This window comes from Ambystoma mexicanum, chromosome 7p (genome assembly GCF_040938575.1).
Source record: "Ambystoma mexicanum isolate Mex_15411 chromosome 7p, UKY_AmexF1_1, whole genome shotgun sequence".
Classification (NCBI taxonomy): domain Eukaryota; kingdom Metazoa; phylum Chordata; class Amphibia; order Caudata; family Ambystomatidae; genus Ambystoma; species Ambystoma mexicanum.
The window spans coordinates 258,087,000-258,099,861 of record NC_090939.1 but is presented as its reverse complement, the minus strand read 5'-3'; the positions used below and the strand labels follow the sequence as shown (position 1 = coordinate 258,099,861).

At 45.0% G+C, this 12,862-nt stretch overlaps 1 protein-coding gene across 2 annotated transcripts in view; it reads left to right on the top strand.

The window, feature by feature from the left end:
- LOC138525980 (trifunctional purine biosynthetic protein adenosine-3-like) overlaps positions 1 to 12,862 on the top strand; it is a 615,458-nt gene that overhangs the window by 21,896 nt on the left and 580,700 nt on the right. For both annotated transcript variants that reach the window (XM_069636272.1, XM_069636273.1), the window contains exon 2: positions 1,591 to 1,686. In XM_069636272.1, the coding sequence (XP_069492373.1) occupies positions 1,591 to 1,686 (96 nt within the window). The remainder of the gene's footprint in view (positions 1 to 1,590; positions 1,687 to 12,862) is intronic.

Here is a 12,862-nt window from a genome sequence, read left to right as displayed (position 1 = left end):
GTTTGGTTCCAGGTAGACTTTATTCACATATGTGCAATCTGTACAATACTCCAGTTACTCTTCATGTATTTACAGCACGCGCAGACATGGACAGGAACATAGGAAGGTATAAACATCACTAACAAAGGAGCTGACCCACTGGCCATCCATTCAACCCAGCTCAGGCCCCCAACTGACACTCACAGAACATTCACACACAGATCCACCCAACATCCCCCTGAGCTGCATTCATGCACCAACATTCTACAGCAAGTACCCAGGCCAGTGGCAAGACAAGACTACATTACAACACTCCCCCTCCACAACCGTCAGCTCCGACCACCTCCACAGGTCTGGTAGTTGTCTGCAGCCACCTCTGCAGGCCTCGCCTTCGCTCTTGCTGCTGGGCACTGTGCGCCAGGCAAGCCAGCGACACTCCACAGGCACGTGCCTTCCTCACTGGGACGGTGGCGTGGATCGAATGCTCGTCGCCAGTTGTTGCATACTAGCTGGGCCCATGCACACAACGCACTTGGTATCACGTCTTATCTCTTTAATCACTACACTCTTACTGCCTTCCTCCTCTTCTCCCTCCTCCCTCCTCCCTCCTCCCTCTCCTTCAGTCTCTGGTTTGGTTTTGCTTTCCCTTAAGGGGGCAGCTCACCATTAACCCACAACAATCATGCAGCCATAGGAATATCATTTGAACTGCATCAAATGTAAACAATTACCATTACTCCTACCACTCCCATAGACAAGACAGCATGAATGCTTAGCTGATGCCTCGGAGCAGCAAGGAAACGGGGTACAGAGGAGCCTCCAAAACTAGGCTATATGGCAAGGAGATACACCATTGGACGAGGGCATTAGGAGATAGAATAAGATTTCAGGGTGTGGGAATGCTGGGAGCCATAGGTCTGATATTTATTTCTTGCTGCTATTAGAATTCATAGAAAAGAAATCTGCACAACAGGAAACCTCTACGCCAAGCCATAGAATCTGGCCCACCACATGCTAACGGTGGTTAGTCTTCTCTTGAACCAGCTCGCAGACATGCTATTATAGCACTAGGCAGGTGTGCTCTAAGATTGCAACACCAGTGAACGGGATGCATGAGGGTGTTTAGTGTGTGTGTGTGTGAGAGAGAGAGAGAGACACACACACACACACAGACACTAGTGAGATAGCAATATGATGTCTGCATGGGTCTGGGACATTTAGCCGCAAGGGACAACTGACCGCATTTTACTGTAGCTTTTTGTATTGAGGCCAGCCTCACACAAAAAATCATATTAGTCATATCAATGTCGTTTACACTAACGTGTAAAGTATGCAAACTGTTTAGTATGTAGCACTATATAAAGGGAAACAAAGTAAATAATAAATAAAAAATGATGAAAAGAAACAATCTTACACAAAATACATTATGGAAAGTACAAGACATACAGGCACAGTCTGCATATAGGACGGGTGACACACCAAGTCATCCTGGTCCTTCGCGTGCTGGTGTATTTGGTGATGATTGGGTGGAGGTAGCTGATCAGTGACTATGGCTGAAGTGCATCTATTTAGCCTTTAACAGTGTTCCATCATCCCTTCTGCGTTGCTTAGCCGTATCCATCAGCAATCGAGGCATCCTCGCGCAGTTCTGCAAGGACCACAACATCGGGCTTGTAGTGGTTGGACCAGAGGAGTCTCTTGCCGCTGGTAAAGTCTGAACAGTTTCTTTTTTTTTTTACTGAAATCACTTGATTGATTTAAACATTGTGTGGATGATGTGAGAGCAGTGATTTTCATCTTGGCCAGCTAGATTGTGTAGACTATAAAAGGAAAGATGCATCCAAAAGGGCAGGTGGCAGATCTCAGGAGTTGATGTGATAATGGGGGCTCTGATTTTACAGTTGATGCAGCGTACAGACACCGAGGGCTCCTTGGCTGCCACTAATGGAGTCAATGCTACTGGGCACAGACACTGGTGCTCCAATACTACAGTTTACAGACACTGAGGGCTCCTTGGCTGCCACTAATGCCGGTGCTCCAATACTACAGCTTGAGGGCTCCTTGGCTGCCACTAATGGAGTCAATGCTACTGGGCACAGACACTGCTGCTCCAATACTACAGTTTACAGACACCGAGGGCTCCTTGGCTGCCACTAATGGAGTCAATGCTACTGGGCACAGACACTGGTGCTCCAATACTACAGCTTACAGACACTGATGGCTCCTTGGCTGCCACTAATGGAGTCAAGGCTACTGGGCACAGACACTGCTGCTCCAATCCTACATCTTACAGACACCGAGGGCTCCTTGGCTGCCACTAATGGATTCAATGCTACTGGGCACAGAGAATGGTGCTCCAATCCTACAGTTTACAGGCACTGAGGGCTCCATGTCTACAGATAATGGATACAATGCTCTGCACTGTTGTTTCCAAGATGCACTGTACAGACGATGGGGCTCCAGTGCAATTACAGAGGCTAATATTTCAGATGGTATAGACTGCAGGAACTGAGGACTCCTATGCTGCAGCTTACAGAGTGGAGGCATGTGTACTATAGCTTCATAGATGGAATGAGGGGTCGTTATCGCAGGATAATGACCCGCCATAGCTCAGAAAGGGCCATTAGCCCAAGCGATAATGCCCCCACCCGAGCTCTAGAAGCCTATTAGCACATAGTGGCAGTAGCAATACATGTTTTGGAGTGTTAGCGGTGAAGTGCAAATGTTTACTTTAATAGTGGGCGAATTACATAGACAAACTTAGCGAGTAAATTAAGTGTGGTTTTATTTTGTACTATTTAGATAATGTCCTCATAAGTTATTTAATGGCAAACTTGGTTGAAATGAAACAAGTTTAACATGAGCATGCATTAGGCAGCAGGTAAAAGTACACTTTTTCTCCATTGGAAAGTGAAAGCATTCCACATATTTTAGCTTTCTCTTTCGTGTTTTAAATATGACGTTGCAGCAAAGAAAAGGTCCTCCTAAAGAGTGTTTTGTTGAAAGAAATCATGTCTGGAAATTGTATTGTTGTTGCCCTATCTGCTTTTGAAAACAGAATGTCCATAATGCAGGCAGTGCCAGTACTTATTGGCTGCACTGTAAACATTCTTATTGGCTAAGGGGAGGCCAATAACGATCTCCATGTGCTAATACAGTTTACAGACATTTGTGGGTTGTTGATGTTACATCATACAATGCCGCTGGCCCAATGTCACAGGTCACTGGTAATGGGGACTTAGGTTCTGCTGCTCAAACGGTCCTAAGTGAAATTCTCGTTTTCAAAAGAACGAGATAAAAAAAACATCGATTTAGAAAAACCGGTCCGGGACCGCACAGAGCGGTCTTTCTAAATCGAATTGTCATGTCCCTGCCACACACGAGTGTGCACAGGTGCTGACAGGCTCGCCGAGGGTCCTAAGTGAAAGAACGAGATTTTAAAAAAAAAACGATTTAGAAAGACTGCTGCGTGTACGCACGGAGCGGCCTTTCTAAATCGAACTGGCGGGGAGGAGCAATGGTATGCTTACAGCGTGAAACCCCGCACCACCGAATATTAAAAATATTTTTTCTTTTAAAGCTCTCCAGAGAAAAATACCGTTGACAATGAATTACAACGCTGGTTTTGCAATCAGGAGAAAATCGGTAATTTTCTCTGGAGAGCTTTAACATGACGTCTTTTCACATTGAACTGCTTAAACACCTCGGCCTCTGATACTACAGATTACAGACATTGCTGCTTTAATGTTCCCATTTACAGAAATGCAAAAATGCAACTAACAGATACCATTGCCTCATGTGCTACAATCTGCAGGCATTCAGGGCCTCTGATTCTACAGTTTACAGACACTGAGGACTCCTATGCCATAGCCCAAAGACAGTGCTGAAAATACTACAGCTAACAGAAAGTAGGGTTCCAATGCCACATCTTACAGGCGCACAGGGCTCCAGTGCTGCAGCGCATAGATACTTTGGTTCCTATGCTACAGCTTACAGTCATCAAGGGCTCCACTGCTTCAGCTAACAGACAGTAGGGTTCCACTGCCACATCTTACAGGCGCACAGGGCTCCAGTGCTGCAGCTTATAGATACTTTGGTTCCTATGCTACAGCTTACAGTCATCAAGGGCTCCACTGCTTCAGCTAACAGACAGTAGGGTTCCACTGCCACATCTTACAGGCGCACAGGGCTCCAGTGCTGCAGCTTATAGATACTTTGGTTCCTATGCTACAGCTTACAGTCATCAAGGGCTCCACTGCTTCAGCTAACAGACAGTAGGGTTCCACTGCCACATCTTACAGGCGCACAGGGCTCCAGTGCTGCAGCTTATAGATACTTTGGTTCCTATGCTACAGCTTACAGTCATCGAGGGCTCCACTGCTACAGCTAACGGGTACCAATGCCACATTTTACAGGCGCAAAGGGCTCCAGTGCTGCAGCACATAGATACTTTGGTTACTATGCTACAGCTTACAGTCATCGAGGGCTCCACTGCTACAGCTAACAGACAGTAGAGTTCCAATGCCACATCTTACAGGCGCACAGGGCTCCAGTGCTGCAGTTTATAGATACTTTGGTTCCTATGCTACAGCTTACAGTCATCGAGGGCTCCACTGCTACAGCTAACAGAAAGTAGGGTTCCAATGCCACATCTTACAGGCGCACAGGGCTCCAGTGCTGCAGCGCATAGATACTTTGGTTCCTATGCTACAGCTTACAGTCATCAAGGGCTCCACTGCTAGAGCTAACAGACAGTAGGGTTCCACTGCCACATCTTACAGGCGCACAGGGCTCCAGTGCTGCAGCTTATAGATACTTTGGTTCCTATGGTACAGCTTACAGTCATCGAGGGCTCCACTGCTACAGCTAACAGACAGTAGGGTTCCAATGCCACATCTTACAGGCACACAGGGCTCCAGTGCTGCAGCACATAGATACTTTGGTTACTATGCTACAGCTTTCAGTCATCGAGGGCTCCACTTCTAGAGCTAACAGACAGTAGGGTTCCAATGCCACATCTTACAGGCGCACAGGGCTCCAGTGCTGTAGCTTATATATACTTTGGTTACTATGCTACAGCTTACAGGCGCAGATGGCTCTAATGCAAACACTTATGGATACTGCAGCCCCAATACCTCAGGTTGCAGAAATGTGAGTTGGGGTGGGATCCAATTTCATAGCTTACAAACACTGAGGCTCTTATACTAAACCTTACAGACACTGGAGCTCCAATACTGCAACTTGCATGCACTGAAGGATAGAATGTTAGAGCCTCCAGACACTGCGGACCTCAAGTGCTATAATTTATAGAGATTAGGGCAGTTCTATTAGGTCTGTACCATCAATCCGATAGGAATTATCAAAGGGCTTACATTTGCAAAGAGAAGAGAGGGACACAAGAGGGAGACATTTAAATATTTAAAAGATGTATTTATAAAGAGAAGACCATGTAATACAGAGCATGAAGTATTAGAACAAGAGGCCATGGAATAAGACTTGTGGTGGCGGATGCATGCATCTGCCATCCAAAAGAAGTAATGGTGGCAACAACAGTACATATTAAAAAGAAGATAATAGTGTGAATGAAAAAGCTGCATACTAATGAGGTTCTGCAGTGTGAGAGGAAGCAGAATGAAGGGCACGCCAGACAGGCCTGCCTTTTGTGATGAATCTGATGATGTCATCACTCCTTTGCCAGAGGAAGTCTCTCCTCCACTGGCCAGGGGACGGCAGCCATTACCTGATCCTGACCCTGGGGGTGGCTATGCGAGGGAGGATCACATTAGGGCAGGCAAACCTCGCGGGCAGTGAGACATTATCAGATGACACATGGTATCTCCCTTTCCCATTTAGGGATATTCCATCCATTCCTCATGCTTTGATGGCGTATTGTGATAATCCCCTTCAACAACCCACAAATCCTGCTGACAGTATCCTTCAATATATTCCATAGCCAACCTAATGACAAAAACTGGCACAAGGAAGATGGCAACCAGAATGAAGATTGTTCGCCTGAAGCGAAACGAGCAGTCTAGCAGTTTCCGAACAACTGTCTTCCTCGGTGCAGGAGTTCAGAGATGGAACAGCTGAGTAACGCAGAGGGATCCAACCGGCTAGCCAAGCTGTCAGGTGGACAGCCGACCATGGAGACATGAGAGAACCCCAGAGAAGCATTCCTAATGGTGGGAGAGTTGCCAAAGAGGGACGTGAGGCAAACAAGGATCATTGCACCGACAAGGGAAGCCAGACTGACATGCATACTGCCACGAGATGCATAGATGCACCCCCTCAAGTGGAGAGAGAACGGAAGCAGAGAAGGACCCAAGTGGGGCCAGAGAAGCAAAGGGAGCCTTCCTAAAACTGGTGTACCCACAGTGGAAGGGTGGGGACATGGCAGGGAGCTGAAGAAGGCATTCCCTAGCTAAAAGGTGAGGCCAATTCCCTACTGCTTACATCATGAACAGATTTACAAAACCCAAGCATTTGGGGAGATACAAATACACCAGTGATATAGAAGAACTTGGGGTAGATCCATAACCCCTTGTACTGAATGAGAGAGAATTGTAACGAAGTCCAGAGGAGAGTATACCAGGTGAAGAGCGGATCAGGGATCCACACCCATAAAGATTTGTGTTGTACAAAAGTCCTGGCAGGAGAGTATACCAGGCATTCGCAAATCTGGGATCTGCACCCGAATTGTGAAAAGGAATGGTACAAAGGATCCTGGCAGGGGAGTGTACAAGGTGTTGTTTGAGTCTGGGACCTGCACCCAAGTTGTAGTACATTGAAAAGAGAATCCCAAGGAAGATTCATGCCTTTAGGATTTTGAATTGCATTTGTGACATGTTGAAAAGAGAATCCCACGGAAGATTCATGCCTTAGGATTTTGAATTATATTGAATGTGGAAAAGACCTGGGGGGGGGGAGTAATTGTCCCTAGAGTGAACTGCAACACCAAGAGGAGGGGGTTATCCTCTCGGGCTACAAAGAACTTGGTTCTTCTTTTGAACTGTTTTGGTGAAGAGAAACATGGGAAAGGGAGCCATTCCCTGTATCCATTTGAAACTTCTGTTGGATGTATACCTTTTTGTTGAACTTGAACATTTAACACCATATATTTACTTTTAGACTGAGAGGGCTAGGATAGGCGTTTGGACACAGGACACTTTGCTTTGGACATCTTGATACAGGACAGACCCTTTGTTTTTGGGTGAGGTAGGGAAATAGCTCCTAGAGTAGGGACAGTAAGGCATTTCCCAAACCCCTTTATTATTTTAATAAATATTTTTACCAACAAACGTGAGTTCTCTGTGTCTGCATCTCATTCCTGGTTCCTCACACTGTCCTTATCAGTGATCAAGGACTTTGTGTTCCATTGATCTGATTTCACACCTTCCAGGCATGGAAACCGAATGCTGTCTCGACAGAATATTTCTTACTGCACTCTTGAGAATAATGTTTTTGAGAAAATGTTTTTCAATTTGGAGGTGCAATAATGTGAAGATTTTGGTTGTGAATAAGACCTGTATTGTTAGGACGTACCATTGTGACATGAAAACATAGTGAGAAAAGATAATCTTTTACATAGAATGCAAATGATATAAGTAAGATGCCTGTTGAAAGTCTATGCAATGTGAGCAGATTTGGACAGAAACATGCGCATGTCGGGTATTCAGAATAGGAATTAAACCTGTCTAGGTTTGGATTATTCAACAGGCATTCTGAAAAATATCTATCAATCCATCGTATATGAGACCTAGTCAACCAATTGAATAATCATGTGTATTCTTTTGAGATATGATGTAATGAGAAAATTAGAATAGTTTGTTCATTAAAGTATTTCTTTTTTCAAGATATGTCAGACGAAATGTGAGATTTCTTTATATTTCGTTTTTGTCTATGTATTATGTATTCGAGTTGGTCTGTTAGTATTGTCATGGATTGTTCTGTTTTTGTAGCACTTTAAGCACTAGCTTTTTAGATTTTGATGGAGGGTTTTTTGTATAGAATAGCATGTAGTTAATTCATAGGAGGTTCATTAAACTTATTAAATTCATTACAACAATAGATACATTTGGTAAAAGGTTTTCAGAGGGTACAGTAATATGAGGATTACGTACTGCGCCTATGGACACCACATCTAACAATATGTATGTTTTGATAATTTTATCGGTGTAGATGTGTTTGTAAGCTGGTAGCCCAACATAATATTCTATGACTTTGAAGTATCCAACCATTTCAGGACACATCATGGCTCCACAGTCTCTGAGTCGGAGCAGGTCCTGCTTATTCTAGGTAGTTTGCCCTGCCAAGTAAAGTGAAGAAAAACCTCCTGCAAATGGACTAGACCTTCCATGGGGACTATCGATTGAAGTGTTTGCAATACACGGAGCAACCAGGGAAGAAAATGTGTCTTAATAGTTGGTATTCTCCCCACTCATGTAATATACAGATCCTTCCATCTTTGCAAACCTTTTTGAATGGATTAAAAAGGCCAGGATAGTTGGCATGGTGAAGGATGGTGGATTTACTTGTCCGGCATACACCCAAATATTTAAAGAATCCGGCTGCCCACTGAAAAGAAATCATCTCCCCCAATCGGATTGTATCTTGCTGTGAGAGACTATGTACCTGTGATTTTATTGCATTCATTTTGTGACCTGAGGCCTCGGAAATGGCCTCAACTTTGCCAATGCTGGTACAGAAAGAGATTTCCAGTTCAGAGACTACCAATAAATCGTTATCTGCCAAGAGACATTCTTTGTTTTCCTATGCTCCCCATCGAACCTATAAATATTTTTCTATTCTTGGAAATATATCAGAAAGGGATCAACAAGAAGGACAAAAGGGAGGGGAGAAAGAGGGTACCCTTGTTTTGTACCCCTACATGAGTCAACTGGAGCTGAAACGGCTCAATTGACCCTGCCCCTGTCCGATTGATATTTTTTTCCAATCATCCTGATTTTTGCAGAAACCCCCAATCAACGTGGCCAGATGACTTTTTATCATCTAAAGTGTGGAGGACTGCTCATTGATTTAATTTGTGCACCATATCTATTATATAATGTATCCACATGGTATTGTATGCTGCCCTTTTGGTTGGGAATGAAGCCAGTTTAATCAAGATCTTTGAGAATTGAAAGGAGAGACTCAATCGGATTTGCTAATACTTCAGTGTAAATGTTCACGTCCTGAGTTGTTCAAGGCAAATTACCCATATGACGAAAAAAGCGCATTGGGCCTCTACACGGTTTTCGGAAAATAATGATTTTGGATTCTTGATTTATATGCAACTATGCAAGGTTATTCCTTTATGTCAAAACTATTTGAATAGGGCTGCCATGTTAAAGATACCAGTTTCTATGCTTTTGTTTAATTTAGAGGACTTAATCGCCTTCAGAACCTTTTCTGAAACAATGGGCGTTCCAGCTTCTCCATTTGATCAGATGAAATAGAGGGTACGTGAACCTCCCCAATATATTGCCCCTTTCTGACTACAGAGAATTCACCTGCAATGTGCAGTGTGACCTGTAGAATTTGTCAAATTCTGTTAATTTCTCTTTTTCGGAACCCACCTCCCTACCATCCCAATTTTTGATAGTGTAAAGAGATACTTTATTCCTCATTGTCTGAATGAAACTGGCCAGTATGGTGCCACATTTACAACCCTTTACAAAAAGCACTCTTTGTTCTTTAGTAACATACTTTTAACTGTATTCATTACAAGACTATTCAGTAAAGCCTTATTTACCATGAGAGTGCATTAACATATTTGCCTTTTGCTGTGCTTAAAGGTTGGATCGCTGTTTCCATGGTACTGCCCATTATCATCTAATATATGTTGCTGGTAGACCACCGTTCCTGAACATGGCCTGTTCGGATCAGCATTTGATGGAAGCGGCTGAAATGGGGATAGATCTCTGCGCAGCAGAGCTGCAATGGCCAGAGGAGCTAAGGAGTGGGCCGCAGCAGTGAGCGGGCATGGGGGCGGGGGTTCAGGGGTGTCCCCCATATTTGAGGAGTGACGTGGGAGGGGTAAGGAGGGCAGATACGCAAGGGGGCGTGTGTGGAAGTCCCCCACATGAGATATGGAGCAGACAGGGAGAGCTTACACATACATGTGTTTTTTCGGCAGCACTGAAGCCGAACCCGGCAAACAGGATTTTAGCAAAAGTTGCCTGTGGGGAAAACATATGGATCTGTTTCCAGAGGTCTACTCTTGTAGGCATTCTACCCCTCTCTGTATCATCTTATCCCTGGGGCTGGCCAACATAGCTCCCAGTAATTTGAAGGGAGGTCTCATATGAGTAACTGGTAAAAAGATACTTCTGATAGTCTCCGTTATAGTTTTGGCATAGATAAGAGCCCTACATAGTTAGTTTTCTAATCACTACACCTTACCGACCCACGACTAGTATGTTAGTGTTGTATTTTGTATTTATTGAACAGTAGGGTTGTCATTTTGTACAGAAATGACGCAGATAGGAAGCAATAAGGTTTGGCACAGGCAATCCCTGGGTTAGGTGCCTTTATAAGGGGAGAGCAAGTGGTGTCTGAACGAGACATTGACTGGGTGCAGGGACTAAAGGCAGACATAAGTAAGAGACAGAAAGGGCCTGGTACCATAACATGTGATTAATATACATATTTACATTGGGTCAATACATTTTCCTTACATAGGGACTATTAAGCCTGGCATCAGTGGCACAGGCCATGATGATTTGCTGGAGTTTTAGGCCACTGTGAAGAATCACCCAAGGTTGCAATTCTTGGGTAAAGGAGTTAGAAGGTTAGGGGGAAGGAGATGGGAGAGTTGGATAAGCATTGGAGCCAGGGAAAAAGGAGGAGTTTGGCTTCAGACAGCGTAAAGTCAACCAGTGTTGAGTCAGCTGGTGATGCATTCAGCAATAGCAGGAGCGTATGAGGGAATGTAAAATAAGATATGGGTGCCGTTGGTAAAGAGGTGAAAGGGAAATTCAAAATATGAAATGAATTTGCCTACAGAGAGGTGGAGAGGCATGTGCAAAGGACTGATCCTTGGGACTTTCCCCACAGAAATGGGTGCTGGAGACCATCCAATTGAGTGATGTGTCCTTAAGGAAAAGGAAGAAGAGGGTCTGAGGAAAGGCGGCATGGTCAACAGTGCCAACGGCTTCTGAGAGTTCAGAGGATGAGAATGGAGGAGATGCGAGAGTGGCGCACAGTGCTTAGAAAGTTCAAGGATCGTGTGAGAGTTGTTTCAGTGCAGTGTGTGCTCTGGAAACTTGATTGGAGGGGATCACAGAGATGGTGCTCCTTGAGATAGTGAACTGCGAGGGTAAAGATAGCTCTGGAGAATGTTTGAGTGGCAGTGAAGGAGAGAAGAGGGCATGTAGAAAGAGGGATGGTTAGGGTTGACGGTGGGATTCTTTATGGGGATAATAGGGAACATTTGCGGAGAGGCAGATACTTATTGTCTTTTTGGTAGGCTAAGCTTAGTCTGAAGGGTCAGAGAAAAGTTTCAAGGATATGAGCAGTGAGAGGATATAAGGTCTGCATAGTAGGATAATCTGACAGTCAAGTGCAAGAGCAAGGGCAAGGGAAGAATCTTTTGTATGCGGCGGGAAGAGTAAGGAAGCAACCCTTGTGCCAGCATTTCTGGCGGGGACGCATTGTATTTAGCTGAGAAATGGCGCATAGACATGAGGGTGTGCTTCAACCAGGTAATCGAGTCAATGGTAGTGTTTGATAATGTATTCACCAGTTTTTGTATGATAGAAAACATATAAATGCATGTGTATGTTCGGTGTACACTGGAGTGGAAAGAGTAATGTCTCCCATTGCATGAGAAATATGATACCCATGAACCTGTCCAACAGCATTAAATGTATCATAAGCATGGGGATGCTAGTGGTCTCGTGCAGAAGGGATGTGACCTAGCAGTTCGGGCTGGTCTACCCCTTTTGGGGTGGGACCGAGCCTGATTTGCATATGGTTTTTCCCTTTCTGTAATAGCTTGGTAGGTGAAGAGGAATGGCATGGAGGGTTGCCCAGAGCAATGCCAGAGGTTTATTCTAAACCTTCCAGCCATCACCTCCTGTGTTTTTCTATAGTCACCCCGAGTGGGACGAGTATGCCTCGACGTGGGTCCCGTGCCTGCTGGGCCTAGAGACCCAAGCTACTCGTCACTGAGGAGGCCCAATAAGGCTGTAACATGTCTGGGGATGCTAGTGGTCTCGTGCAGAAGGGATGTGGCCTAGCAGTTCGGGCTGGTCTACCCCTTTTGGGGTGGGACCGAGCCTGATTTTCATATGGTTTTTCCCTTTCTGTAATAGCTTGGTAGGTGAAGAGGAATGGCCTGGAGGGTTGCCCAGAGCAATGCCAGAGGTTTATTCTAAACCTTCCAGCCATCACCTCCTGTGTTTTGCTATAGTCACCCCGAGTGGGACGAGTATGCCTCGACGTGGGTCCCGTGCCTGCTGGGCCTAGAGACCCAAGCTACTCGTCACTGAGGAGGCCCAATAAGGCTGAAGCATGTCTGGGGATGCTTGTGGTCTCGTGCAGAAGGGATGTGACCTAGCAGTTTGGGCTGGACGGCTCCTTTTGGGGTGGGACCAAGCCTGATTTGCATATGGTCTCTCCCCTTCTATAAGTGCTTGGCAGGCGAGGAACAATGGTGTGGAGGGTGGCCCAGAGCAATGCCAGGGGTTAAGATTAATCCTAAACCTTCCATCCATCACCTCTTGTGTTTTGTCATAGGTCTGTCTGACATCATTCCAATTAGGGTCAATACCTCTGTAGCACAGTAATCCAGATTGATAATTGTGTTAAGAACCCCTGCAAAAATAGTTCCTCCAGTCCCATATTCTTCAAATACGTTTAGAGAAGCCCTTGTCAAATAATC